This window comes from Perna viridis, chromosome 11, assembly GCF_037379345.1.
Source record: "Perna viridis isolate PV_CMFRI_1.1 ecotype Kerala chromosome 11, ASM3737934v1, whole genome shotgun sequence".
Lineage (NCBI taxonomy): Eukaryota > Metazoa > Mollusca > Bivalvia > Mytilida > Mytilidae > Perna > Perna viridis.
In genome coordinates, this window is record NC_142455.1 from 1,278,556 (window position 1) to 1,304,655 (window position 26,100).

Genomic DNA, 26,100 nt, shown 5'->3' on the forward strand with positions numbered 1-26,100 from the left:
TTACAATTCGTTACAATTTGTTTGAAATCGGAGACAGTTACGTACAATGGATTACTTACTTGATACACGTATTTGATGCACACGATAACATCAGTTAACAACATAGAAACGCACATTTATTTGTGTGTATTTTTACTATAAAAATCTTGTTAATAAAAGGTTCAGATATAGGATTCACGTCAAACAAAAACACGGAGGCCACATTTTTACATAGAAGTTAATGTTAATACAGACAATAGACGGTTAAGTCGGTGAGCTAGCACGACATCTCAAACATATCACACGTTGAACACTGGTGCCAATAGAAGTCTTACTTTTATTATCGATTCCAGTCACTTTGGTTTTGATAAGCCCAGGTAATACTGATAAAGAGCCGGTGTTGCCCTGAGGTCCACATAATGCCATAAAAGTCGTAAAGAACAGAAATGAGAAAAGCAGTGATATACCAACAGTACTCATAACAAATAAGCCAAACTGGAACAAAAACTTGATCTTGGCAAACAGCATAAAAGTAGCCGCACCAAATGTCGTAATTGCTCCTGATAGGATGGGAAGCCCCATGCTTTCAAGCATGTCCTTGACTCTTCCCTCACGTGATGCGTACACAGATGTTCTGTACGCTTCCGCAAGATGTACCACGTAATCAACGGAAAGACCAACAACCAAACACAGATTCAGCGATTCAAGTACCTGAAAATATAGAGTAAAAATCATAGGTTTATTATATGTATATTATAATTTATCCTGATTTATATTAAGTCTTCCGATTGGTTGGTTATCTTACTGGCAACCTAGGTTATTTTGTATACACTAATTTGGTACTGTGATAACATTAACGTTGATTGATCCAAGTCCCCGTTTAAATTATCAAAACACTGTATAACATTTTGATTACAGATCAAAATTTAATTTTGACAAATCAATCTAAATGAAACTTATTTTAAGGGTGTTTTTTTAATTCACCAAGTTATGCTTGCAAAACCAACTTTAGACCAAATTACGCTTTAATTGTCGGTATTACATATTGCTTAACTTTATCAAAAAGATACATATATTTACATATATATATCCAAACATGAAAATATACATATTTGTCCTTTTAATCGGTTTTTTGCACGAAAGACTTTAGATTAGGACAGATTCTCGTGAAACCGTGACTTACATACCCTTTTACCAGAAACCTTTCTGAATAAAATATTGTTTTCTGAATTCCTATGTATTGAATTGAATGACGTCTGAACCAGGTAATCAAATGCTTGCATAACTTAAACAAATCTTCCATCCGAAACGGCTTTGGTTTAAATACGTTTAACTCTAGAAGGGAGAGTTCAATCTTTCCGAGATACTTAAACTTACCCCGAGTTTCCAGCCAGCCAGAGGTATGATACCGACCACAATAGTAGTCACCATACCAATACACAGAGTTGCTAGTAAGCCTATCGCAATGTTCAGTGTGGTGAAGGTCAATATTGGGAACGCTATAGAGATACCGACAGCTACACCCAACACTGCCGAGTCCACCAAAGTCTGCAATATATAAAAATAGATTTTAATAAAAAGGGTCGTTTTTGCAATATTTATATGGCACCTACAAATAACCATCGGTTGTAAAACTCTTTAGATTTTAGAATTTTAAGCAGTCTACCAAAACTGGTAGGAATAAAAAAAACAAGTAATTCTACATAATTTATTTTTTAGTTGAAACTAAGTTTTAGATATAAAACATGTACCAAAATTTGTTACCGACTTTACCTCTTGAACTTTAATCCAGTGCCATGTATTCCGAGTTGACTGAAAACCACTCTTAAGTGAAGCTGGCATCTTATCAACCTGAATTAATAAAAGAAGCCAATGATCAAAGATCAGCCGGGACTGATATATTTTTAATATTCTTGTAACAATTAGTTGCATCATAGAAAAAAAAACTATTGAATTTTTTAGGTTCATTTAACTTTACTAGATAAACAGTCTGTACATTTAAATAAATGCAATGGAAAAGATACATGTGCGGAGCAAGAATAAGTTTATTCAATCAACTCAAGAACTAGATTAACATAATGTTGGCTATCAAACTTGCCTCTTCCTCTATAAACGTTTGCCACTTTTCATAGACTGGTTTCCCCTCGGGGTACCCCAAGGTAAAGTAATTTAATGTTGTGTTGATTTCAATTCCAATGACCTTCAGTTTCGTTCCATAAACCATCCCTAAAAATATATGTTAATAAAAGATGGAACGAATTTAAGGAAAGACTTGACTGCAAAGATTTAGTTTGTATATCACCATGTAATTAATTAATTGAGGTCCAAAGCCAAAAAATTGTTTGTCAAATGGCTGTATGGAGCGTACAGTGTGTGTGTTGTGACGTCTGTACTTTTCCACTCTCGCTTTCATTTCCACCTCTGGCTAACAACTCTCGTTGTGAAAAGAAAGCCGAGTGAGTCAGTTTCTCCTGTCAGATGTAGCCTCTCATGCAGCAAGACCTATGTGGCCCAGATATGGGATCCTCCTCGATGTGGCAGATGGTAAACTGGGTACCTTGAAGCCCCAGGCCCAAAGGTTCTCGCTGGAGATTTGGTCCCTAGATGCACGACATGCTCGGCGCACCGGCGAGTGGAGATGCCCTGGTGCCTGCAAACCAAACCCCCAGCTATGGATAAGTAGCCGGCTAGATGGGAGTTTTAATCTTAGAAAGGCTACCTATCTAAGAGAGACTACTCTCGCATAAAACCGGGCAGATCCTAGCTCGTAAGCCTTGAATGACGGCGGATCTAGAGGATGGGAACCTGGACAGCAAATATCCTGGTCCTCCAGGTTTGGGGTTGAGCCCAAAACTGACTATCTTGTCTCAAAAAAACCACAATAGTTACGGAACCAGATCAGTTAACAAAACAAATTGCAACGGTATACCAAGGGATGTTAGTTGTCATGAAAACAATATGAATGTTGTAAGTGAAAGCTCAATTGAAGATAACAATAAGAGGAACAGCCTTCTGGGACCAAAATAATATCTTACGATAGGCGCGTGGAATGTGTGCACAATATATGAATGTGAAAAAACAGCTCAGGTAGTAAAGGAAATGCAACCTTATGACATTGATATGCTTGGAGTAAGTGAATGTAGGTAGACTGACTGAGAACCTGTTACTCTGTTACTACATAAGATCACATGGAACTCTCCAGATGGTTGATAAATGGACGTTGGAAAAACTCACTGTCCGGTGTAAGAGTAATGAAGGGAGCAGACTGTGCAAGTGACAACCATCTAGTAATGGGAAAAATCAACTTTACATTAAGAATGGCTATAAAAAAAGTAATAGGTAAAAGAGAAGTGTTTGATATAGACTAGCTGAAACAACCTGAGCTACAAAAAAATTTAAAATAGAGTTAGGGAAAAGATTTACAGTTTTAGAGAACTTACAGGATTCAGACACTGATACAATGGAAAGCTTAGAACGGGAATGGTATGAGATTAAAAATATTTACAAAGACACCTCTAATACTATACTTGGCTACAGGAAACATGAGAGAAAGGAATGGATAAGCGACAACACCTGGAATAACATTCAAGAAAGAAAACTCATTAAGAAATAACTAAACGCAAAATCTGAGAGAATTATAACTGCCTTACAGAAGGAATACTCTGCCAAAGACAAAGAAGTTAAACAAAAGCTAAGGAAGATAAGAAAATGTACCTTGAAACACTAGCCATGGAGGCACAATTAGCAGCCTAAGGGGACAACTTAATACAGTATACAAGATCGCAAAACAACTAAGTGGAAAACAAACCAACACCAGCAAACCATGCAAGTCTAAAGATGGTAGAGTTTGAACATAAAAGAAACAGCAGCTTGAATGATGGACTGAACAATTTAAAGAAGTTCTAAATATTTATCATCAGGGTGACATCCCCAATATAGAATAGTTTGGAGAATAATTAGATGTAAGCATTGAAGCAGTATATAGACAAGAGATCGATCAGGAAGGCATTACTGAAGCTAAAAAATTGGGAAATCACCTGGATTGGACTCTATAACATCAAAAATGCTGAAAGTAGATCTGGAAACCAGCAAAAAAGTATTTCACAACTTATTTCAACATATCAGGAAATATGACACAATTCCTAACGAGTTGGCAAAAGGACTCTTTATAAAGATACCCAAAGCAGGAGATTTAAGAGACTGCAACAACTGGCGGGGTATAACCTTACTACCAGTACCCAGCAAGATACTGTTAAGAGTTCTATTAAATAGAACAGATGATGTAATAGATAATCTGTTAAAATTAGAGCAGGCAGGCTTTAGATCAGGCAGAGGATGTATTGACCACATTTGTACAACCCGTAACATTATAGAGCAAAGTATTGAGTGGCAAAATAAACTAATTCTCAACTTTATAGACTTCCGAAAAACCTTTTGATATGATCAGAAGAGACTGTTGTGGGTCATTCTAAGATCATATGGATTGCCATAAAATATAGTTGTCTTAATACCAGCTTTCTACAACAACTATGAATGCTGTGTATTACATAATGGTCAACAGTCAGATTGGTTCTCGGTGACATCTTGGGTACGACAAGGATAGATCATATCTCCTCTCCTATTCATCACTGCAATAGACTGGTGTATTAGAACAACACTAGGGCACTAGGAAATAAAAACACAGGCATCATATGGACCATGACCTCCTTCATAAGAAGACTTAGCCTTTGCTGCTGACATATGCCTTTTGTCTAGTAATGTTAACAAGATGCAGAGTAAAACAACAAAATTAAATGAAATAGCTCATAGTATAGGCCTGAACATCAACGAAAATAAGACCAAAGTAAAGACTGTAAACATTAATATAGATTAATCCGTCACACTAGAAAATAACATCAAAGAAGAGGTTGAGGACTTCAAATATCTAGGCAGCATGTTAAGTAATTCCAATGGGACAGCGAAAGACATCAGAGCCAGAATAAGCAAATTTAGAAATTAGTTCTGCCAACTGCAATCCATATGGAGAAATGGGTCAATCTGTATGAACACCAAGCTGAAAATAAACAACAGTAATGTAAAATCTGTGTTACTTTATGGGGCTGAATGCCGGAGAATAATACAAACTAACATGGAAAATATTTTGCTCATTCCACAACACCTGCCTTCGAAAAATCTGCCAAATTTATTGGCCTAAAAAGATATACCTTACGACCAAGCAGTGCTGCATGGAGATAGAGATAAAAAGAAGGAGTCGGCGTTGGATTGGGCATGTTTTGTGAAAAGAATGAGGGAGAAGATATCACTAAGATTGCACTAAGATGGACACCTACCGGGAAGCGAAAAAGAGGACGCCCAAAAGAGACATGGCGAAGGATGGTCGAACAGGAGATGAAAGATATAGGGAAGACGTGGACGGCAATAGAGAAGAAAGCAAAGACAGGCAGTTGTGGCGTCGGCTGGTTGAGGCCTTATGTGTTGATGAACGAAGAAGATAGATAGATATATAGATAGATAGATAGATAGATAGACAAAAATCCAATGCACAAATATTGTTACTATACCATTATATAAAGATGTACAGTTTAACAAAATAGACATTTTTGTGTAAAGTAAATGAGAATGCGTGATGTATAGTTTCATACCGTACACGAATCTTGAAAAACAAAAATATGTTAATGAAAGATGGAACGAATTTGAGGAAACACTTTACCGTTAATATTTTTAGTGTATGTAAAAATGTACTTACATACGTTCACATATAAAGATTTTTATATTTTATTATTATTAGTTCAGTATGTATGTACTGTTTAACGAAATAGACCTTTTTGTGTTAAGTCGATGAGCATACGTGACATATACTTTCGCGAGGTCAGGGTAAAAATAGTATATTGATCACGTTCGACGCATGCTCTTAAACTAAACCCATAGTGTCACGGCACAGTTAAACTTACTAAATCTGCTTTAGCTGCAAATTTGTTCAGATTTGATTCTACGGAATTTTGCTGATTCAATGAAATTAGTTTGTAGTAATGCAATTGAAGCAATAAATGTCAATACTACCTACAGAATATTGTGTAAACAATGTTTTAATCAAAGAAGATCAATAGCTCTGATGTAATTATTTTTCGTAATTTTGTCGTTGATTAACCATTTTCGCTTTGCAATCAGATTTATTTTTTTAAAGAATCGACCCTACAGTACATGCGCGGACCAAGGTCACCAGAAGTAACATCCATATGAATTTTATCTAAGTCGACTTTTTGTCTTGCAGAACAATTTATGTATCGACATCTATTTCATGTATTTAATGCATTTTATTTGTGGATATCAAATGAAATTACACAGGAAAAGTACAATTTAGTAGAAATTATTCAAAGTTAAGGCATATTTTAACAGAAACAAAGATTTACGAAAATGCCTGCTAAAGCAGCCTTAAATTACTCCTTTTTCTATACAAATTGGGGCAAATCAAATCTATTCATTGCTAAAATATAAATGGATAGAGACGTCGCGATACCAATTTTGAACTAGCAAAGTTCATCGTAAATGAATAATTTCTTTCAAACAAAGTTAATATGTACAGCAGTCTATACTATTGATACCAAGGGCTAGACTTTTAGATGGAAAAGAAACAAAATAAAGACACATAAAAAAGTACGCAGAATAAATGGACTCATCGGATGATGGTCCAATAGCCACTACTTTTTTATTCAAGAATTTAGACATATTTATTTATGTTGCTACAAGATTGAAGTAATTACTACTGAAGTTTTATGGTCGCCATCATGAACTCGTGGATCCATCTGCACAATGAAAACTGATTTTTTCATCGTGTCAAAGTTTTCCTTTCCTCTTTTATCTACCCCGGACTTGACTTTTTATGAGCAACTCGGTGGCTGTTTCTGGAAAAGCAGAAGACGCTTACCCTACCGGTGCACTCGGTTCATGCTTCCAGTTTTAGTCCGAGTTGCTCATTTGCTTTTGTTACTTGGTATGCATTATTTTAGTTAGTTAATGTTTGTTTGTTGTATATGTCTGTTTTTTATGTTTGGTCTTTGTCCCTGGATTACATTCTTTTGATTTCCGCTAGAACCTTGGTTCCCTTGATTATCCTTGGCATTGTTGTTTTTGTTCTAAAAGTCTACTGTCAGTGATTATATACTAACTATCGGCTTGTGCAGGGGTCTACTGACAATTTTGGTGACACCTGAAATTTTCTCTTCACCAATTAAACGGTTGTACATCCAGTAGTCTGCTGTTGGTGTTGCCTGGTAACCATCACTCAACCAATAGGATATCATTATCTAAAATAAAAGAATATTTATATATATATATATATATATATATATATATATATATATATATATATATACTGTGAATCATCATGTCGCTGTTCACACAGGCACTTTGGGTTCGAATGATTCCGACTAAAATCGAGAGATTGATGATAAGTACGTACAGGTCCCTCCATTGGTACTCAAGTCGATTTTTTCATAAGTGGTAGTATGCATGTTTTTTGTGATAGTTTTAATGAATGGGTCAAGGAAATTGCAAAAATACGATTTTTGGTTATATAAACGAATCAGTTGGAAATAAAGATTCTCAAAAAAGGTTTGGTCGGAACTATCAGTGCCCAAAGTGCCCTTGGTTGTATATTTTTAAGCTTTAACGTAATGTGTTAATATTTCTTGTTGTCTCCTTATAATGCCATACGAGCATTTGATAAAATTTCATACTTAACAAATCATTATCGAGGACAATGGAATATGATTAGTTTTACTGCTGTCACGTATTTTCATAGTTTAGACAGATTCATTGTAATTTAACTTTCTATTGCAAACTAAATACCAGACTTTTCTAGGCAGGAATAAAGCAGACCCTGCTTTACACTAATAAGGCATACAGAGTGGGATTTTTATTGTCCTTGTTCACGAAAATTTAGGCTAGACGATTGGCATGGCAATATATGCAAGCACAATATTATGTGGTAACCTCGAGCCAAACAACGGCACTCGGCTCAAATGTCCTTTATAGCGCGTGCCTATTTAAGAAGCATTATAGCTTTTATTACGACTTTGTCGTCGATTAAACTCGCTACCTTATTTATCATACTTAATGTGTTCTTTTTTTATAATTTGTAAATTAAAGCTTTACCTCTAGATAGCTGTTAAAATCGGCTGGAAGTGATGATGTGTCATAAATATGGCTGTTGTAATTCATGAACGCCAAAACGCTTGCGTTGGTAAAGGGAAAAGGTATCGATATGTTGATTCCTGCAGCAGCTACCATGTTCTGTAAAATCAAGCGGAATTAAAACAATAAGATTGCAATAAAGTGACAACATATGCCCTTGCCATCTATGTTTTCACGAAAAGGGAATATAACTTTTTTCATTAGTTGTGAAAATATGAAACCCATTCTCAATTCGGTTAGTATTACATTGACCTGGCAATGCAGGGGAGAACCAGTGGCATACTCCGGAGGTTGAATCAACCGTATTGTTCGAAAGTCTTTGTTAATGTTAATATATAGAACTTTTTAAAAATGTGCGAATGGTAGCCTTGAAGGTTTTTGAATCGCATCCCACCTGTTTAATAATTTCCGGATCCCCCTGAATTGCATTAATTATCTTCAATTTTCATTTGGACACTAGAATTAGATGAACGAATCAACGGAGGAAAGGACATATCCCGACTCTGGTTAGAAGTCTGTAATTAGACACTATGGTTGATAATGAAAGGATAATCAATTGTTAATTGTGAATAACTAAAATATTAGCACTCAAGCCAAGAACGCTTGAGGATTTAACAAGTTCCTCTCATTAAATCGAGATGTTCTTTGGCACTCCTGATTAAATCGAGGTGTTCTTTGGCACTCGTGATTATATCGAGGTGTTCTTTGGCACTCGTGATAATATTTTGGTTATTCACGATAAACAATTGATTACCATATTTATAATATAAATTTTCTTCATACTTTATCGATATTTTCAATATGAATGTTAAATTCTTTGATTGGTGGATTGATGGCAAAGTTGTGACGTTTTGGTGGGAGAAAACACGAGAGTAAAATTACTGAATTTCGCAGTGAGAGTTATTGATTTTTTTACAATGGGAACATCCGATAAAACACTGCTCTCTATAACAAATATCATAATTGAAGGTATTTATTTATTGCATGATATGTTAATCTTCATGCTTTATAAGTAAACTTTCAAATAGTACATACTAATTTCCTACTTTGGCTATAAACAAAATAACTGTTGGCTGTGGTAGTTGCGGAAAATTAATAACAAAAGGAAACTTGTGACAAATAAATGCGCACGGAAGGATATTGTGATCATAATTTGCCACTTTTCCAAGATGGGATCAAAAATCCTATTTCAGTGAATTTTATTGTCCTTAAACGGCGTTTAATAAAAATAGACTAGTTTAAAAATAATCAAGGGAACCAAGGTTATAGCGGTAATCAAAAGAATGTAATCCAGGAACAAAGACCAGACATTGAAAACAGACAAACACAACAAAGAACATAAAGTAACTTAAATAATATATACAAAGTAGCAAACGTAAATGAGCAACTCGGATGCACAGATAGGATACGCGTCCTCTGCTTATCATTAAAAACCTGTAAAATTACTCATAAAAAGAGCATACTATAATTTGAGTTATATTTGTTTTTCTTTTACAATTTAATTTGTCATATGCCTCATTCTGATGAATATGATATCATTTTAGGTAACATTGTCGTATTAAATGAAGTTCAAAATTAAATATTAAGTAGTACTCCAGCAAAGTATCATGCAAAATGTGATTCATGGTTGGAAAGCCTACATATTTTTATTTTTGATATTTTGTTTTAATTCCCATAGTAAACAGAAATTAACACATAGGTTTTTCATATAACCTGTGTTCTAAGGAGATAAAAATTAAGTCCAATATAAATCTGGCAAAGTAGATATTACACCAACGGAGCAGCAAGAACCGCAATGGTCCTGACTTGATGCAAGCACTTCAAACGAAATGATGGGTAAAATCTAAGTTTTACAGCGCGCTAAACCCCCTCTTCCGTTGCGGCGTGACCATGACAGAGGTGATTATAAAACAAATGCATGCTATTGTCATAATAGGTAAATCAGCAGTCCAACCAGCACAAAAAACAATCATTACTCAATGTTTTAGAAGAAACTGGGTATTTTTTTTCTCTGTGCTCCTGTACTTGCTGACCTATTCATTCACTCTTATAAGGCTGATTTTATAGCTGATCTGATCCAAAAGAAAGAATATCGTTTAGCTAGATCCTTTAATTACGTAGTATCTTTAAACAATCCTAGTTTTGGGGATTTGATACATTGCATCTACCCCAAAGAACTTGAGATAAAGGATACTACACACACTGTAAGTTCAGCCTCATATCTTGACCTACACTTAGAAATCGATGGTATAGGAAAACTATTGACTAAGCTTTACGACAAACGTGATGTTGTGTATGTCGGTTTTCCTTGGTCTGGTCTTTGTCCTTGGATTATATTCTTTTGATTACCGCTATAACCTTGTTTCCCTTGATCACTCTTTCAACCAAGAACTTATATCTAAAACGAATTTGTTAAAAGACCTTTTAAGACGCATTTTCTCATATCCTTGATTCAGGAGTTTATTTCGCAGATAAACGCCATATGCAGGAGATGATGGGATATTGCTGCACAGGTAAGGAAAATGTATGATATTAAAATTAAAGTCGTCTCTTTTATCATAAATCTTAGTGCTGAGATGACCGCTGTTGTCAAATTTGCGATATATATCCAAAAAGATACAGAACATGTTTTTTTTCTGTAGTTTCCTTTATCTCGAGCTCTAGTTGATATATTAACGGTAAACATTTACCAAAAGAAGGATTGTTGATGGACAATACTATGGCATTAGTATATCTGTATGTAAATTTAAGGAATTTAGCATCCTTTAAATTTTTATTCCTTACGAGGTTCTGAAGAAATTCAGTTGTGTGAATATAAAAACAAATCGGATAGGAGAGGAGTACAGTTAGTGCCCATTGAAATGCCAACTTGTTGTTGAAAAATAGCTACTCCATATGTGACAAATATGTTATCAACGAGGAAATCAAGCATATTGCAAACCTGCTTTTCTGTGTAGCACACTTTGCCCTTCTGCGATGCTTTAGAAAATATGTGGATTTGTAATTGAGAACAACATAATTTTTTGACACAGCAATAGATTTACAAAAAAGTCCTTTCAAACGAGATTTCAATTTATCAAGAGGTAAGGCAATCACTACAGTAGTAAGATTGGAGATGGCGATAATATCTGATCGTGACACTAGTATACATGTACTTCAATGGTTAGAATTGTTATAGGATTTTTATAGAAAAAATTACAAGAAGTTACAAAGCAAAGTAACCTTCCATTAAATGATGCTTATTTCGTTTAATTAACAATTATTTATGCTGCTCAATAAATAATGTCAATTTATTGTTATTGACTTTGCGAAAATAAATAAAGAATGTGAAGATGACATGTTCGTAATACGTACTTTGATAACGACTTCATTAGATTAATCCAATCCTATGTATACACACTCATTAAATTTATTTTTAAAATATCATATTTGAACCTTATTTTTTATTTTTTTTTTTTTTTTTTTTTTTTTTATTGGTCCCTGAATTGTATGTGTACTAATACGCGAAAAATAAAATTACATATATTTTTTAAGTATTTTTTTCTAATTGAAAAGTATTCAAAGACTGTAAATTTAAAGTTTGAGGAGAAGAAAGAAAATGATAAAAATTTATCTGTTTAACACCTCACTTTGTTTTTACAACCGAAAAATAAATATGTTTCCATTTCGCCAAAGTACTTTTTTGCCCTTTTTAGCCTGTAATTCACATGTAAGCCGAAATGGGAACACATCAAATGATTAATTAAATTAGAAACAAATTTAATCAACTAAAAATTGTAACTTTAAAACATCCTAAACCTAATCGTAGCAGGTTACATCTATTTTATATTCAACGGTAATGTGTATGGCAAGAATTATAACACAATTATAAGGATCCTCTTCATTTAAGATTGCAATTGAAAGACATTTGATTACAGTATTCATATAAACGATACAATTAATGCTTTTAAGTTGTTTTTATTACTAATTTGACTTTTGATCTTTGGTGGAACGGAAAATAATTATACCGTCATCTCATAAAACAGTACATGATACATAATTTGTTTTTGTTACAGTCCGTCATAATAAATATATATTGTACTTGCAGTATACGATATTTCGAAGGTAGAAAATGTTGTAATTGGTATTAATCAAAATACATAACGATGTGACATAATGATGTCATATTTTAAGAGGAGACAATTCAAAAGTTATCAATTTGATTGATATTCTGTAAAAACAAACTTGATATATGGAATGACTCAAAATCAATGCATACAGAACCAATTTTCCTGATATTGTAAGTACATGTACATATCTATATACATATATATAGAAAGGTCTGAAAAATTCCCAACGATGTTAGAACTATCAAATTTGCGATGCAAATTATTGGTCGTTCCCTCCGCGGGACTCGAACTCCTGTGACATCTATGGCAACACCGCCTGCACAAAGTCCAGCGCTCTAGACCACTCGGCCAGATCAAAATATAGCTTTCGCTGTCCGGGTCATTCCTCCTCGTAGGATTAATCTAGGGCTGTAACTTAGTACACGATGTATGGTGGTACGGGACAGTTCATTTAGATGTTAATATGTAGGATAGAGGATCAAATTAATGATGCATGTCTATGTATATATATGCACTAGCATTTTATTACAATGCACTTGTATATGCATAATTAAAAATTACGAGGACGCTTTTTAACTTCGGGTAACTTGGAAAGAAAAGCGTTGAAGCATTACCATGCTTTTAATTGCTTGAAAATTCACTTTGATGCTCTAAACACTCGTTTATTTATGGTTCAACTACATTGTTTTGGAAGATTTGAAGGCGTCAATCTCGTATTTGGTGGTCACAAGTTTACAGGCGATGCGTCAAATGAGCAAGAATAATTAATATTTACGACCTACAATTTAATTCCAATTTAGTCATCTCCATTTTTATGCAATTCTTTAAATATATTCTATCATACTAATGTCTGAAAAAAGACAAATAATGATCTATTTATATAACATTTAAATATGTACATCTGTAAAAACTTGAGGATGCCCGTAGTTTTCCATTTTTGACCCAGAAACATGAATATCGGGGTGTTTTTTTTCCTTCTAACAATCAAGATCATGGTTTATTTGTATTTACATTTTCAAGAAGACTCTTGAGAGACTATGAACAAGTATCTTTAAAAAAGATAGCCGACGCAGTGAAATTTGCTTTTTTTACTTATACTTTTCATCGGAAAATAACGCATGGCACGCAATTTCGAATTTCAATTTCCCTTTTCGAATTCCATTAAGCTATCAGTATTTAGACAAACTTGAAACAGGATTGTGATCAGGTGACTTGCGTTTCCATGGAAGAGCGTCTTTAAGGTCAAAGGGTTAAAAGCGATACTATACCGACTGCGTCGGAAAAATGTTATTTGAAAAAGATTCCGTATATTTAGTAAATGAAAGGTTAAACTTTGACAAATACTATCTTTAAAAAGATAGCCGACGCAGTATAATTTTACTTCTACGTTTATACATATCTTCCAAGAAAATAACACATGATACGCAATTGTAAAATTTTTGATACAGTTTTTTTAACGCAATTTCAAATTTTCGATACCTTTTTCAAGCGCCTCTAAGTTATCAGTATTCGGCCAATCGGGAAACAGAATTGGAATTCGGTGATATGCGTTTCCATAGAAGAGCGTCTTTACGGTCAAACGAAACTATACCGACTGCCTCGGGAAAAAATGAACTGATTCAGAAACAATATTGCATTCTGTGATCGCTACTGTCCCTTGTTTGTCAAAACGTATTTGAGAAGCACACTGCGACGAAGCAATGTTGTTTACTTGGACGGAAGTTGAATTTCTTAATTAGTCCATTGGAATACCGCTAATAAAATATAATAATGCTACAGATCGTCCGTCCGTACGTTTGTATTTTGACATTTACCTGATAATATCTATACATGTCCGACATAAAACAGGCAATTTCCGGTTTGTTTGTGATGGCATTTCTCTTGACCTTGTAGTCATCCATTTCTAAATCAGTTAGATTATCCAGTCTATGGCATAAGTTCTAAAATGTAAAGAAAACAAAATTACAGAACGATAACATTGAATGTCAGAGACGAAATTATATAACGCTTTGGGAATTCAGGAAACAGCGCGCAATTTCGAAGTTCGGAAGCCGATTAGAATCATCCCACTAAAATAAAAATATTGAGTCGTTATAACGACAAACTTAATTGTCGTTTCGATGCAAGATGTTGTACTTTCAACATAGCTATAACTTATATCGATATGGCAATATCTTTATTTCAACATAGCAACAAATTCATTTCGATACAGAAATATCTGTACTTAGATCTAGCTACTTCTTATCAACAACACTTATGTATCTTTTTTTCTAACAAGAGTATCTCGATTCCAGTATAACTATTATTTTCATTTCGACATTTTTTTTAAATTCTTACATAGCAATGTCGTAATGTCGACGTTCTTATGAGGATATAATTACATACATATTTTTTTCGATTGACCCTCTGTATCGAAGCAACGCTCTACTTCGAGGCTAAATTTAGAACGATATTCAAATCACGTGGTTGGTTCAGAATTTGTATAAGTCTACACTAGAAGCAACTCAAATAGAATCAACGATAACATACTATATTCAATTTGTTAATGTCATGTAGCAAATATAACAACTGAAAGTAGACGAAAAGAAAACCTGCAACGTTGGAGTATAGTATGATACAAGCAGATATGGACGAAGCAAGTGTCGATATCGGGAGTTGTCCATTTTTGCTGTGATTTGCTGTTGTGGTTAAGGTTTTTCAACAACATTATGGGTAACAAATAAGACATTTCAGTTCTACTTTATTCAGATAACTTCAATGTCATGTGACATTAAAATTAAGGAATCAAACAAACCGAGTGCTACTGGCGGATCCATGGGAGGGGTGCAGGAGGTTTGCACCCTCTTTTATTTGAAAAATTTGTAATTTTTATGTGTAAAATTGACAAAAAATGGTGAATAGTGTCCTACAATGTAGCATCCCACTTTTTTTTCTGTGTGGCCCCTCAAAGTGTCTAGATCCACCCCTGAATGCTGACGTACCATAAGAGCCATTTGAGCCTCTTCTGATGATGCATCGAAATCATCCTCCCATTCTGAAACGCCTTCACAAAGATCACCTGACTTCAGATTGCAAACGTCCATATTTTGTGGCTTGACACCCCAGGATAAATGAATCCGTGTTTTTTCATCCTCGTAATTTCTTTGGAACCCATGATAATGCAGTTTGTAGGCTTTGCCATAGTTATGAGATTCTCTAAATATTTCTACCTGTTGAAACAAAAATAAGTACACATTTAGTTCTCTATCCAGGTATAATAGGGATGTGAAATAGATGGTTTAAACAATTATGAAGCGTTTTATAGGGGTGACAAACAGACTCTTTGGAACAACGCTTAATTATGAACTGTATACAAAAAAAAGTAATTACATTTTGGAATCGTTTAGAAATTATCCTTAAGGGCCAACAATGCAGTGTTATATTATATACAAATCTCTTTTTCTGTGTTCAAAGTCCCATTTATCTGATAAGAAAGATAGGAAAATGGTGAAAACTAAAAGCTCGCATGTCGAAATCCAAATTTCATTATTGACAGTAGAGAAAAATAAATTTGATTTCGCGGCACTACCTGAAGAAGAATATAGACCATATGTCAAGATTGTCATGTAACTCAAGTCATGACGGTCAACTATATTCAGAGTCGACTGTCTGTCGAGACTATGAATCAAGAATTTCAGTGTTGCGCAGTCTATGTATATCAAAGAGTAACCAAGGGAACCAACTAAAAGAATCACGTTACACAAACTAGACATTTGAAAACAGACAAACACAACAAAGAACATAAAGTAACTGAAATAATGCAAATAAATTAACAAAAGTAAATGAGCAACTTGGGCTCCACTACCAACTTGGAGCACGGACTAAGTGCACCAGTATAGTAAGCGTCCTCTGCGTTTCAAGAAACACCCTCCGAGTTGCTCATAAAAAGTCAATTCCCAGGTAGACGGAAGAGGAAATGAAGACTATGACATGTTGAACAATTCAGTTTTCACGGTGCAGATGTAGCGATGACTCCAATCTTGTAGCAACATAACCCTGTTCCCGAAGCATACTTGTAAGATGTCTAGCACGATACAAAAAGTATGCGTAGTTACGGCAAGCTCTGGTATAACGTATAAGTTGTTATATGAAAACTCCATACGCAGGTGCTGAAGGGATGTTGCCACAGATGAAAGGAAAGTTGACAATTCTGAAAGAAAAGTCATCACGTTGGTCGTGAAGTTCGGTCAATTGTTTTCTTTTATAATAGATTTCTAAGTGTAGGTCAAGACATGGGGCGGACTGTGTCTGTAATATCCTTTATCGCAAGTTAAATGGGTAGATGCAATGTATTAAATCCCCGAAACTAGGATTGTTTAGAGATAATACGTTTATAAAAGCTACCTATTTGGGACCACGGTGCTCTTCCATGAAAGGTCACTGAAACAGGTTTGAATATAAATTCACACTGGTTCAACTGTAAATTACTTACTTGGTCGCTGTCGGGTTCTATGGTAGTAGCACTGTATATGAAGAAGATTGAAAGTCCTAAAAAGAAACATGGAGTTCCTATTTTCACAATTGTCTTTGTCATAAAACCATAAAATTCATTTTTGAGAAAAAGACCTATTTTATTGCGATCTCCGAAATTTTTGTTTTTTTGTTTTTTACTTGATTCACCATCCTCACTAGTTTGACTAGAACTGCCGTCTGCTACTGTAGGTGGCTTAGACAAAGGCGGTAGATATCCTAACTTCGTGTGAGAGTGCAGAAAGGTAGACACTAAGGAAACCTGGTTATAAGTTTGTTCCGGTTTTTTAAACACGGTCTTTTTCGAACAACATTTGCAATGAGAAACAATCTTGTCAAATAATGGTTTTACTGCTTCAGAATAAATTAATATCACAACCGGAAAACAAAACAAATCAAACAAATAGTTAACACCAACCAGCAATCCAGAAAATATTCCGAACGACGAAACCGGAAGCAGCGGTGAAGGAGCACTGACTAGAAATGCTGACATGGTTGTCAATGACGTCACAAAAGTCGTTTTGGCAGCTTTTCTGTAACATTCTGAAAGACGATGGGCTTTGGACGGAAAATGCTTTGGTTCAGAAAGTCTCCATGTATCATAAAACACAAAAACATCATCAGCACCAATACCAAGGATTATGAAAATAGATATTATATGAAAAAATCCAAAATACTCATATTGAAAAACAAATCTGTAAATCAAATTTGTCAATAAAAAACTAGTAAATATACTAAATATTCCAAAAAACGTGATCCAAACTGATGCTGTCTGAAACAACATGAATAAAAATATAAAACTAAAACTTCCTATTGCTAGTTTCATATCGGCAAAGCTCTGTTGTTTGACGTCATATTCGAACAGTTTATTACTCATATAATACATTGACATGTGGCCTTCGACAATATCGTCGCGAATGCGTTCGATTTCAGGCCTTAAATCGTACACTTGATAATCTGAAAATAATTTTCCAAACGGGCGCAACGGCCATCCAAAGATCAAAAACAGTCTCGTTAATTTTGGCTTTACACTTTGAACACAGGGGTCATAACCCTTTTCAAGAACTAATTGAATGAATTCTTTAGTTTCATTAAAAATTGTGGCTTGACACAAAACATGAGATACATTTGTGAATGCCTTCTGATCAAACCCAGGATCAACGTGACTGTACGTACCATCAAAAAGACGCATAATAGATATCGGTTTCTGGCAAGTACCATGATTATCTGACATAAGGCAATAATACGACTGGAAATTGTCAAATCCATACAGTCTATTTTCAGTTGTGTTGATCAACTGGAGATTAGTTTCGGAGAAAACGTTGTCGCCTTCAAATATGACTTCGAGCGTGTCAACATGTTGACCATTAAACCAAAATGGTATAGTTACGCCAATTACAGGTCTATACACATGATTCTGGAATTCCATAGAATCTCTCCATGCGAGATCATGTGTCCTGACATTATCTGTGTGTAGGATTAACGGAAGTTTGTCAAACGCAATCGGGAAAACTGTATGCCCTGTTACCATCAATGATACTGTCGTTAATATAGCCGATATATGAAGAACCAGTGTACAAACTGAAAAAATATATATTAATGGTAATTAATCAAACAGGTATCGTGATTCCTTTGTTGTTACGATCATAGTTAAGAACAACCGGTCAAAAAGTAAAAGAGTGTCCCGGGAAAGCTTTTGGATGAAAAAAATTACAAACAATTTCTCCAGATGGAATTAACGAGACATTATAATATGACGTCCTTAACTCGCTTTGAGACCACAACTGTAATTGATTTTCGACTGCCACATGAGCAGTACGCGACTTATTGGGCGTGGCTTTTGTGTTTGTAAATTACTGTTCAATTCAATCATGTAAACAAACACACGTAATATTACGATGTGTATCTGCTACTTTCATTCAGAAATGAATGACATCTAATTCATATTTAATATTTAATAATGATATTAAATGTTAAGTTTTTATAAAAGTTATATTCCGTAAACATCACTTTCACACATACTCGGCAGCACTCGCCACGTGCCACGTGCGCCATCCTGTATGAAACCAAAACTGACATACAATGTAGCTAGTGTAAAGTGTACTGTCAAATATGGACAAATATGCGCGTCCAAGGTGACCGTAATAGGTCACGAAAATGTAAAAATGGACCACCATCGTTTTATTAGAATCGAAATAAATCACGGAAACTCCATTTTATCATTTTTTTTTACCACGGGCTGACCATTTATGCCGATATTTTACCCCTCGCTCTAGCTCAGGGTAAAACAATGCGGCATAAATGGTCAGCCCGTAGTAAAACAATGATAAAATGGAGTTTCCGTGATGTTTTTTTTATTAAATAATTTATTGTGAGGTCCTGGTCTAAAGTTGGTACAGCACTATATGCAATACATCAATACTACTATAATTTGTTTTCCACATTTGATTCATTTCTCCTTCATATTTCTTATCATTAGCTTATGTGTGCCTTCGATAAAGGTATAATCACTCACAGCGTGATTCAGCTTCAGAATCAATGTTTTGATCTTGAACTTTGTCAGTTTTATGCTGAAGAATGATGTCGATGGTCCGAAATATTCAATGTAAATTTTACCATCATTTGGTGATGTTGAACATATTTAAACGTTTATCTATATATATATACCTAGACCACTCGGCCAGCTAGTTTATATAAAATATAGCTTTCGCTGGCCGGGCCATTCCTTCTCGTAGGATTAAACTAGGGTCAGGGCGGCTACAGGCGGGTGGTGACGGGTGTGCGCTCTCCCCTAAAATTTGCAAAGCATGGGTTGTCAGGGGTAAATTTAGGAGGTTTTAGGTTAAAACTTTGATTTCTCGCTAATTTTACCACAAAAGATGTCGACATTGCAAAAAATTAACCTCAAAAAATTTTTCGCCTCGCTTCGCTGACGAATTTTTAACTGGGCGCCGCCCCCCCCCAATCTAAAATCCTGGATCCGCCTCTGAGGATTGTAACTTGTATGGTATGGGACAGCTATAAGCATAGAGGATCTTTATCCGTATTCAACTAATTATAACTGGTGATAAAAATAACAAGCAGGAATTTGTTCTACAACGGGAAGCTTTGATTTTTGTACGATCATGTTGTTTAGAATATCACGTAATGACATATCAACAAAACTGTTTTAACTATAACTAGGGATCGTTTGGTGTATATTTCAAAAAGACAAAAAAAAAACACTTGGATGAAAATATCCGCCCAAGGCCTTTTCAATAAAAAAAAATCATTTCTGACAACATTGCAAACGACCATTAGTGCTTGTTTTGTGAGAAATAGATTTGGTGGTTTTTTTTACTATGATTCGCCCACTGCCTGATTCTTGCAGGGAATACATGTAGTACTTAAATCACGAAGGAAAATTGAAAATTGATCACCGTCAATCTTTGGTAATTACAATCCAATTAAACATCATTATAGGTAGAACGGTACCATTAATTTCCCATAGGCGATGATAGTAACAATTTTGAAAAATTCACCCCTTTAATACGACGACGGAGCTATAAACTGACTTTTTCCTGTCTTATCTTCATTTCCCTAAAAATGTGAACAAAGTCATAGTAGTACGTGGGTTGAGATAAGCCCCGTGTACTACCCCCCCCCCCCCTCACCAACAACTCATCAACCAAAGTGTGATTTTCAGGTCACCTTATACCTTCCATTTACGAATCTTTTTGTTTAAAAAAAATGGCGAAGTGAAAAAATGTACCCCTACCCAACCGAAAAATCGCTAAAATTGACATATTTTTCCATGTCAAAACCCTTAAAGTATTTATGCTTCAGTAGAAAATGTCTTTGTATTTTCTGTTTAGTATTATCACTTTATTTATACTTCTGTGGTTCTTTTGATGAATTTTAGTAGTCATAAATTATAAAAAAAAAAATAATAATAAAAAAAATAAAAAATAAAAAAAAAAAAAATAATAAAAAAAAAACGTAAAATGGGATTTTCGATTTTCCGTAAAATGTCATATAAATTCGACTCTAAAAGTTATTGCTCATCTAAAACATGATCTCGAATTTGGTATCATTCGATAGATAATTAAATTGTCTTAATAAATAAACCACGAAAAACTAATTTTCAGGTATGAATTTTCAAAAGAAAACACCTACCCATAGAAAACTGTCTCAGTATAAAACAGAATTTTCATTCACAGCATACCGACACCGTAAAACTCATAACTAAGACGTTCATATTTAAGATAATGATGAAACCAACACATCTGATCACTTCAGGCGCTTACATTTTCTTTTTGGGGGAACAATTACTGAAAAATTTTAAAAAGAGGAATTTTCAGAATTTCAGAATGTCTTCTACATCACCCGTTATTTCCTGTTTTCAGAATATCTTAGTTTAAACAAGCTTTTGTGTGATACGTTACATTAATATAGTGTCTATGCTTCCCAATAAGCCAAAATACAATGTAATAAATAGTTGAACTTTTCTAAGTCAAGTTAGGTGGAAAATTGCCATCCCTACCCATGAAAAAAATACCTCAACATGGACTAAAATGTAAATGTTTTGCATATAAACGGTGTACAAATATAGGCTTATACCGAAAAAGAATCCGAGAATATTCTTTGGCGACAAAATGATTCGGTAATGGGAGGTATAAGTTGATGAGTGGTGGGGTGCACGGTGGACTATATGGATAGCATAACCGTCTCGTGTATTAGTATTTTAAGCAGATGATGTTTGGGATCAAAGTCCCCCTTTTTCTGCAAAAGTCACATAATTTATGGGAAAAAATATTTATACAAAATGGATATCAAAAAAGGTAATGCAAATACCAAAAAGTATTATAATGTTAGAGTCTGTAATTCTAAAACATATTGGGTATCAGAATAATTTGTCCGATCACAATGCTTCTGAATTTAAGTGCCAAATAATAACGTGAAACCCCTTTCTTTATAGATGTTGCTTGGTCTCAACCACTGGCCCTTTATCAGCTCTTCCAATTGGTACTCAGTTCCCCTTTATATTTCAATTCTATGATTTATGAATATTTGTAATCTCGCAGGTTTTTACTTTCTAGATGAGCATCAGAGGTTTTCTTATGCGTATAATAATTAATAGGCAACTTGAATGTATCAACACTGAATGACTGTTTTTTTTTTCGGGTAAATGCAGGTACTGGTAAGAGGTTAGAGGTTAAATAATTCTAATTGGAACATGAATAATACAAACTAAAATAATCAGCATATTTATTTCGCAGATAAAGTTGTTTATTGGGTTTTTCATTTGCGTTTATAACATATAATTTATAATTTTATGTATTACAGAATACATGTACATGAGGTGGACTTGACTATCTGCATTTGAACCTTAGTGGGGTGTGTCATTGGGACTTTTTTCCTGCGGTAGTTTAAGATAATTGCAGATGCTATCATGCTTTACAAATCTAAAAGCTCTGGAGACTGCTTTATCAATTCTGATCTTCGATCTAAATTGATAGTAACAAAATCAAACGACATGGATACAAAACCTTATAATAAAGTCACAGTGTTGCAAATGTTAAAATGACGATTTAACAGATTTCAACATGGAAGATAAAACAGATTTTTACGTTAATTGCATATTTTGACGGAGAGAAAAAAATCCATGATCAACACTACATATCGCTGATAGATGTACAAGTACGCGCAATCGTAGTAAATTACTTTTGGTTTTAAACCACTATGCCAATATACACGTACATGTAACCTTAAACTTATATTAATTGTTGTCAAGCTTATTGACGGGATTATACGGGTAAACGTAGGTAAATGTATGTCATGTGTACATCGGCAATCCTTCAATGTACCGATTTACTTAAAACTGCATTAGCTGTCAAATTTGTTCAGTTTTGATTCTATTAAATTTTGTTGATTCAATTAAATAAGTTTGGAGTGATGCAATTGATGCAATAAAGGTCGGCAATACCTACAGAATATTGTGAAAACAACTTTTGTTTTAATCAGGTAAGATTGATAGCTCTGATCTAATTATTGTTCGCCATTAATTCCGAAGATGTCCGACAGGCAGTTACCTGGGTTAAAAATGCTTTAACCTCGGTAAAAAAATAACAACAACGGATACACAGGTAAGCACGTGTCTTGTTTTCATTTCATTTATTTCTTGATTAGTTTTCAAATAGATAATGACCATATTTGGGCCACATTATATCACAGTTCGTAAATTTCAAAAGGATCCATTAGTTAATATTCGATTTTTTTTCTTTTACGGCTTGAGTCCGTCTCTCTTCTTTGTCGTTGAACAACCAATTTCGCTTTGCAATCAGATTTGTCATTAAAGAAGCGACCCTAACAGCACATGCGCGGATTAAGGTCATCAGAAGTCACATGCATGCGAATTTATCTAGATCGATTGTTGATTGTTTGTCTTCCAAGACAACAAATATATAAACACCTATTTCGTGTATTTAATGCATTTTATTTGTGGATATCAAATGAAATTACACAGGAAAAGTACAATTTAATAGATATAGTTTAAAGTTAAGGCATATTTCAACAGAAACAAAAATTTACGAAAAAGACAGCTAATGCAGCTTTAACTTTTTTAAAATTATTACAGCTAGACAAAAATCCAAAATTTGGCATGTTGGTAGAAACATTTGACGGACTTGTGTATTTTTCCTGTTCACAAAGCATGATCCATTTTTTTTATTAAACATTACACCAATTCAAAATCATTTCAATTAAAGATCGAGGTTTTATTTTACCATTATTTGATACAGTTTTTGTAGATAATATACTAATAATATTCCAAATTTAAATTGAAAATATTCTGAACTTTTTTTGTTTTAACATAACGTTTAAGGTCATTAGCAACGGCAATAAACAACAAGATTCACTTTTCCGCCTCACCTATAAAAATGAGAGCGCGATTTATAGTGTTCTCGTCAGAGTATGCTTCTGCTTGTTTTGATCAGCCGAAAAACTTGACCGTCGTTATTAAAAATAGAACAAAGAGGTCAGACAGTAGTTTTTCGCATATATTTCCAAAACCATTAGGTTTAGCTAAATTCTGACGAAGTGTTCAGCATGATGAGATTTGCCTGTGGTCCAATTTCAATTTTAACCGGTTAAGCCATGTTGGAGTTATTGCCTTTTTTTTTGCTATTTTAATCTTTTTTCTTACAAAAGTCTTCTCCTTAGACGCTACTTGACCAATTGGAACCAAACTTGATATGAATGTTTCTTGGTTTATCCTGCTTAGAAGAAATGTGGGGATTTTTGATCTGTTAAAAAATATGTCTGCCGTTACTAAAAATAAAACATAGGCGTCAAAATGTAGTTTTTCAGTTATAATAACTATATTAACGTCCAGTTTTAAACATTTAACAAACAAATTCATCCATACTTACAATATAAAAATATATCAAGCGTTCAAGACGATCATAGCTTATTTATATATAAAATATATATAACTACAATGTATATAGAATTATACATTTACCAAAATATCACAAAGATTGTCTCTATAAAGCTAAAAGTTGTTATATGATATCGGTTGTACTGAACTCATAAAGATAATTGCTCTCAATTGTACCTTTTCATCTGTACTATGAGATCAATGCGTCACACTTTATGCGCTTCCGAAGGGGGTGTAAATGGTTGTATTATTAACTGGGTTCTGCATACTTATGGCTAGAAAAAGCATCAATATCCGGTTTGTACATTCAGTTTCAGAAGCTTAAAAATAGCATCATGACAGCTTCATTTACGTATACTTTGTAAATGCGATTGAGAACCAAACCAATCTCGGAAAATATGTGCTAGTTTCGATGGTTAAATACAAATCGAATTATAGCCTTTCCAAGATAGCATTGGCCATAACAGTCTGCAGTGTGGCGCCCAGATATTTACAAAAATCATATAAATAAGTATTACCCATAATTATTGGGTACTTTTTAAAAATTTGCGAAACCATAACGAAACAAAACGAAACGAAATGACTCGATTAAAAGAGAACTGAAACGAAACAATTCGGAACAAAATGAATCAAAACGAAATAAAAACAAAATAAAACGATACAAATCGAAACAAAATGAAACGAAGCTAAATGAAATAAAAGAAATCTGTAAACTCAAGACGTTACGCAGTTTATAGGAACCATAATGTTTACCTATGCCGGACAACTCGACCGAAAGACATTTCTGACCACGATTACCCTTAATTCCTTACGAATGCCGGACATTGCTGTCCGTTGACATTTCAGGTCATGACAATTAAGACAATGCATAATAACAATTAAAATCGTATATTATTACAAAATTAACCATATTGAAAGTTAAAAGAGTAATATATATCAGAGCTGTCAAAAATTATCAAAGGTGTTTTTAACTAATGTTTCACCTTCCATTATTATCATTGTTATTATTATTATATAAAAAAAAACATTCTAAGCAAATTTTACTTCATATCTTTTGGAATGAATAGAGGCAGATCAAAAGGTTTTTTTTATAAAGTGAGCCCGATCCGAAAACTTATAAAAGGGGGTTTCAGTCTATAAATGGTTTATCCTATCTTATTCCTTGTGGTATATCGGTAATTATATAAATAGTGAAAATTAAAAACAATCTAAACGAGTCTTTAAGTTACACGTACTTTGATATTTCATTTGGAATAAGCAGGGATGGAGCAAGCACGATCACGAAACTTATATAAAATAAAGTACCAGTCTTTAGTTTTGTTATTTTGTCCAAATTTTGTACGAAGTTAAATAAAATGCATTTTACAATCAAAGGAGTAACCCGAAACCCCTCCTCTATATCCGCCAGATGAAAATAGAAGGAAACTACTATGGAATGGCTTGTCAAACATAAACAAGTGGATTTTTGCCTAAACGAGGTATAGCTGTTGGTAAATTAAATATTACAAAAAATGCATCTAAAATCCAAGTTATTATTTTTGGCGACTAAATAATTCGTAAATGGAAAGGGGGGTATAAGGGTACATGAAATATTTTGGATAATAGGTTGGGTGCACGGGGGCTACGGGGGTATCTCAGCTCATGCACTAATACTTTAGTTCTAATAATTGTTAAAGACGAACATATGTACACGTATACCAATAAACATCGTAGCCTTCCAAACTAGCAATACATTTAAGTACCTCCCCGTCTAAGAATCGGACAAAATGTATATAAGGTGTGTCACATGAAGGAAAAAACGCAGAGATTTTATTGCAGGAACCAATTAATTATTATACCTGATAACCACCAGAAATAACCATCAAAGTGTTTGTAAATTTTGCCTTTTAAAGA

The 26,100-nt window shown here is 34.1% G+C and overlaps 1 protein-coding gene across 1 annotated transcript in view; it reads right to left on the reverse strand.

Annotated features, from left to right (window-relative positions):
• Positions 1-243: 243 nt before the first annotated feature.
• Positions 244-26,100, reverse strand: part of LOC148602268 (protein dispatched homolog 1-like) — a 32,716-nt gene continuing 6,859 nt past the window's right edge. Inside the window, exons 2-10 of the mRNA XM_088553262.1 lie at positions 16,753-18,371; positions 15,263-15,490; positions 14,096-14,221; positions 8,134-8,271; positions 7,166-7,283; positions 2,078-2,217; positions 1,753-1,830; positions 1,357-1,527; positions 244-690 (exon numbers count right to left, since the gene is read on the reverse strand). Of these exons, the coding sequence (XP_088409388.1) occupies positions 244-690; positions 1,357-1,527; positions 1,753-1,830; positions 2,078-2,217; positions 7,166-7,283; positions 8,134-8,271; positions 14,096-14,221; positions 15,263-15,490; positions 16,753-18,371 (3,065 nt within the window). The remainder of the gene's footprint in view (positions 691-1,356; positions 1,528-1,752; positions 1,831-2,077; positions 2,218-7,165; positions 7,284-8,133; positions 8,272-14,095; positions 14,222-15,262; positions 15,491-16,752; positions 18,372-26,100) is intronic.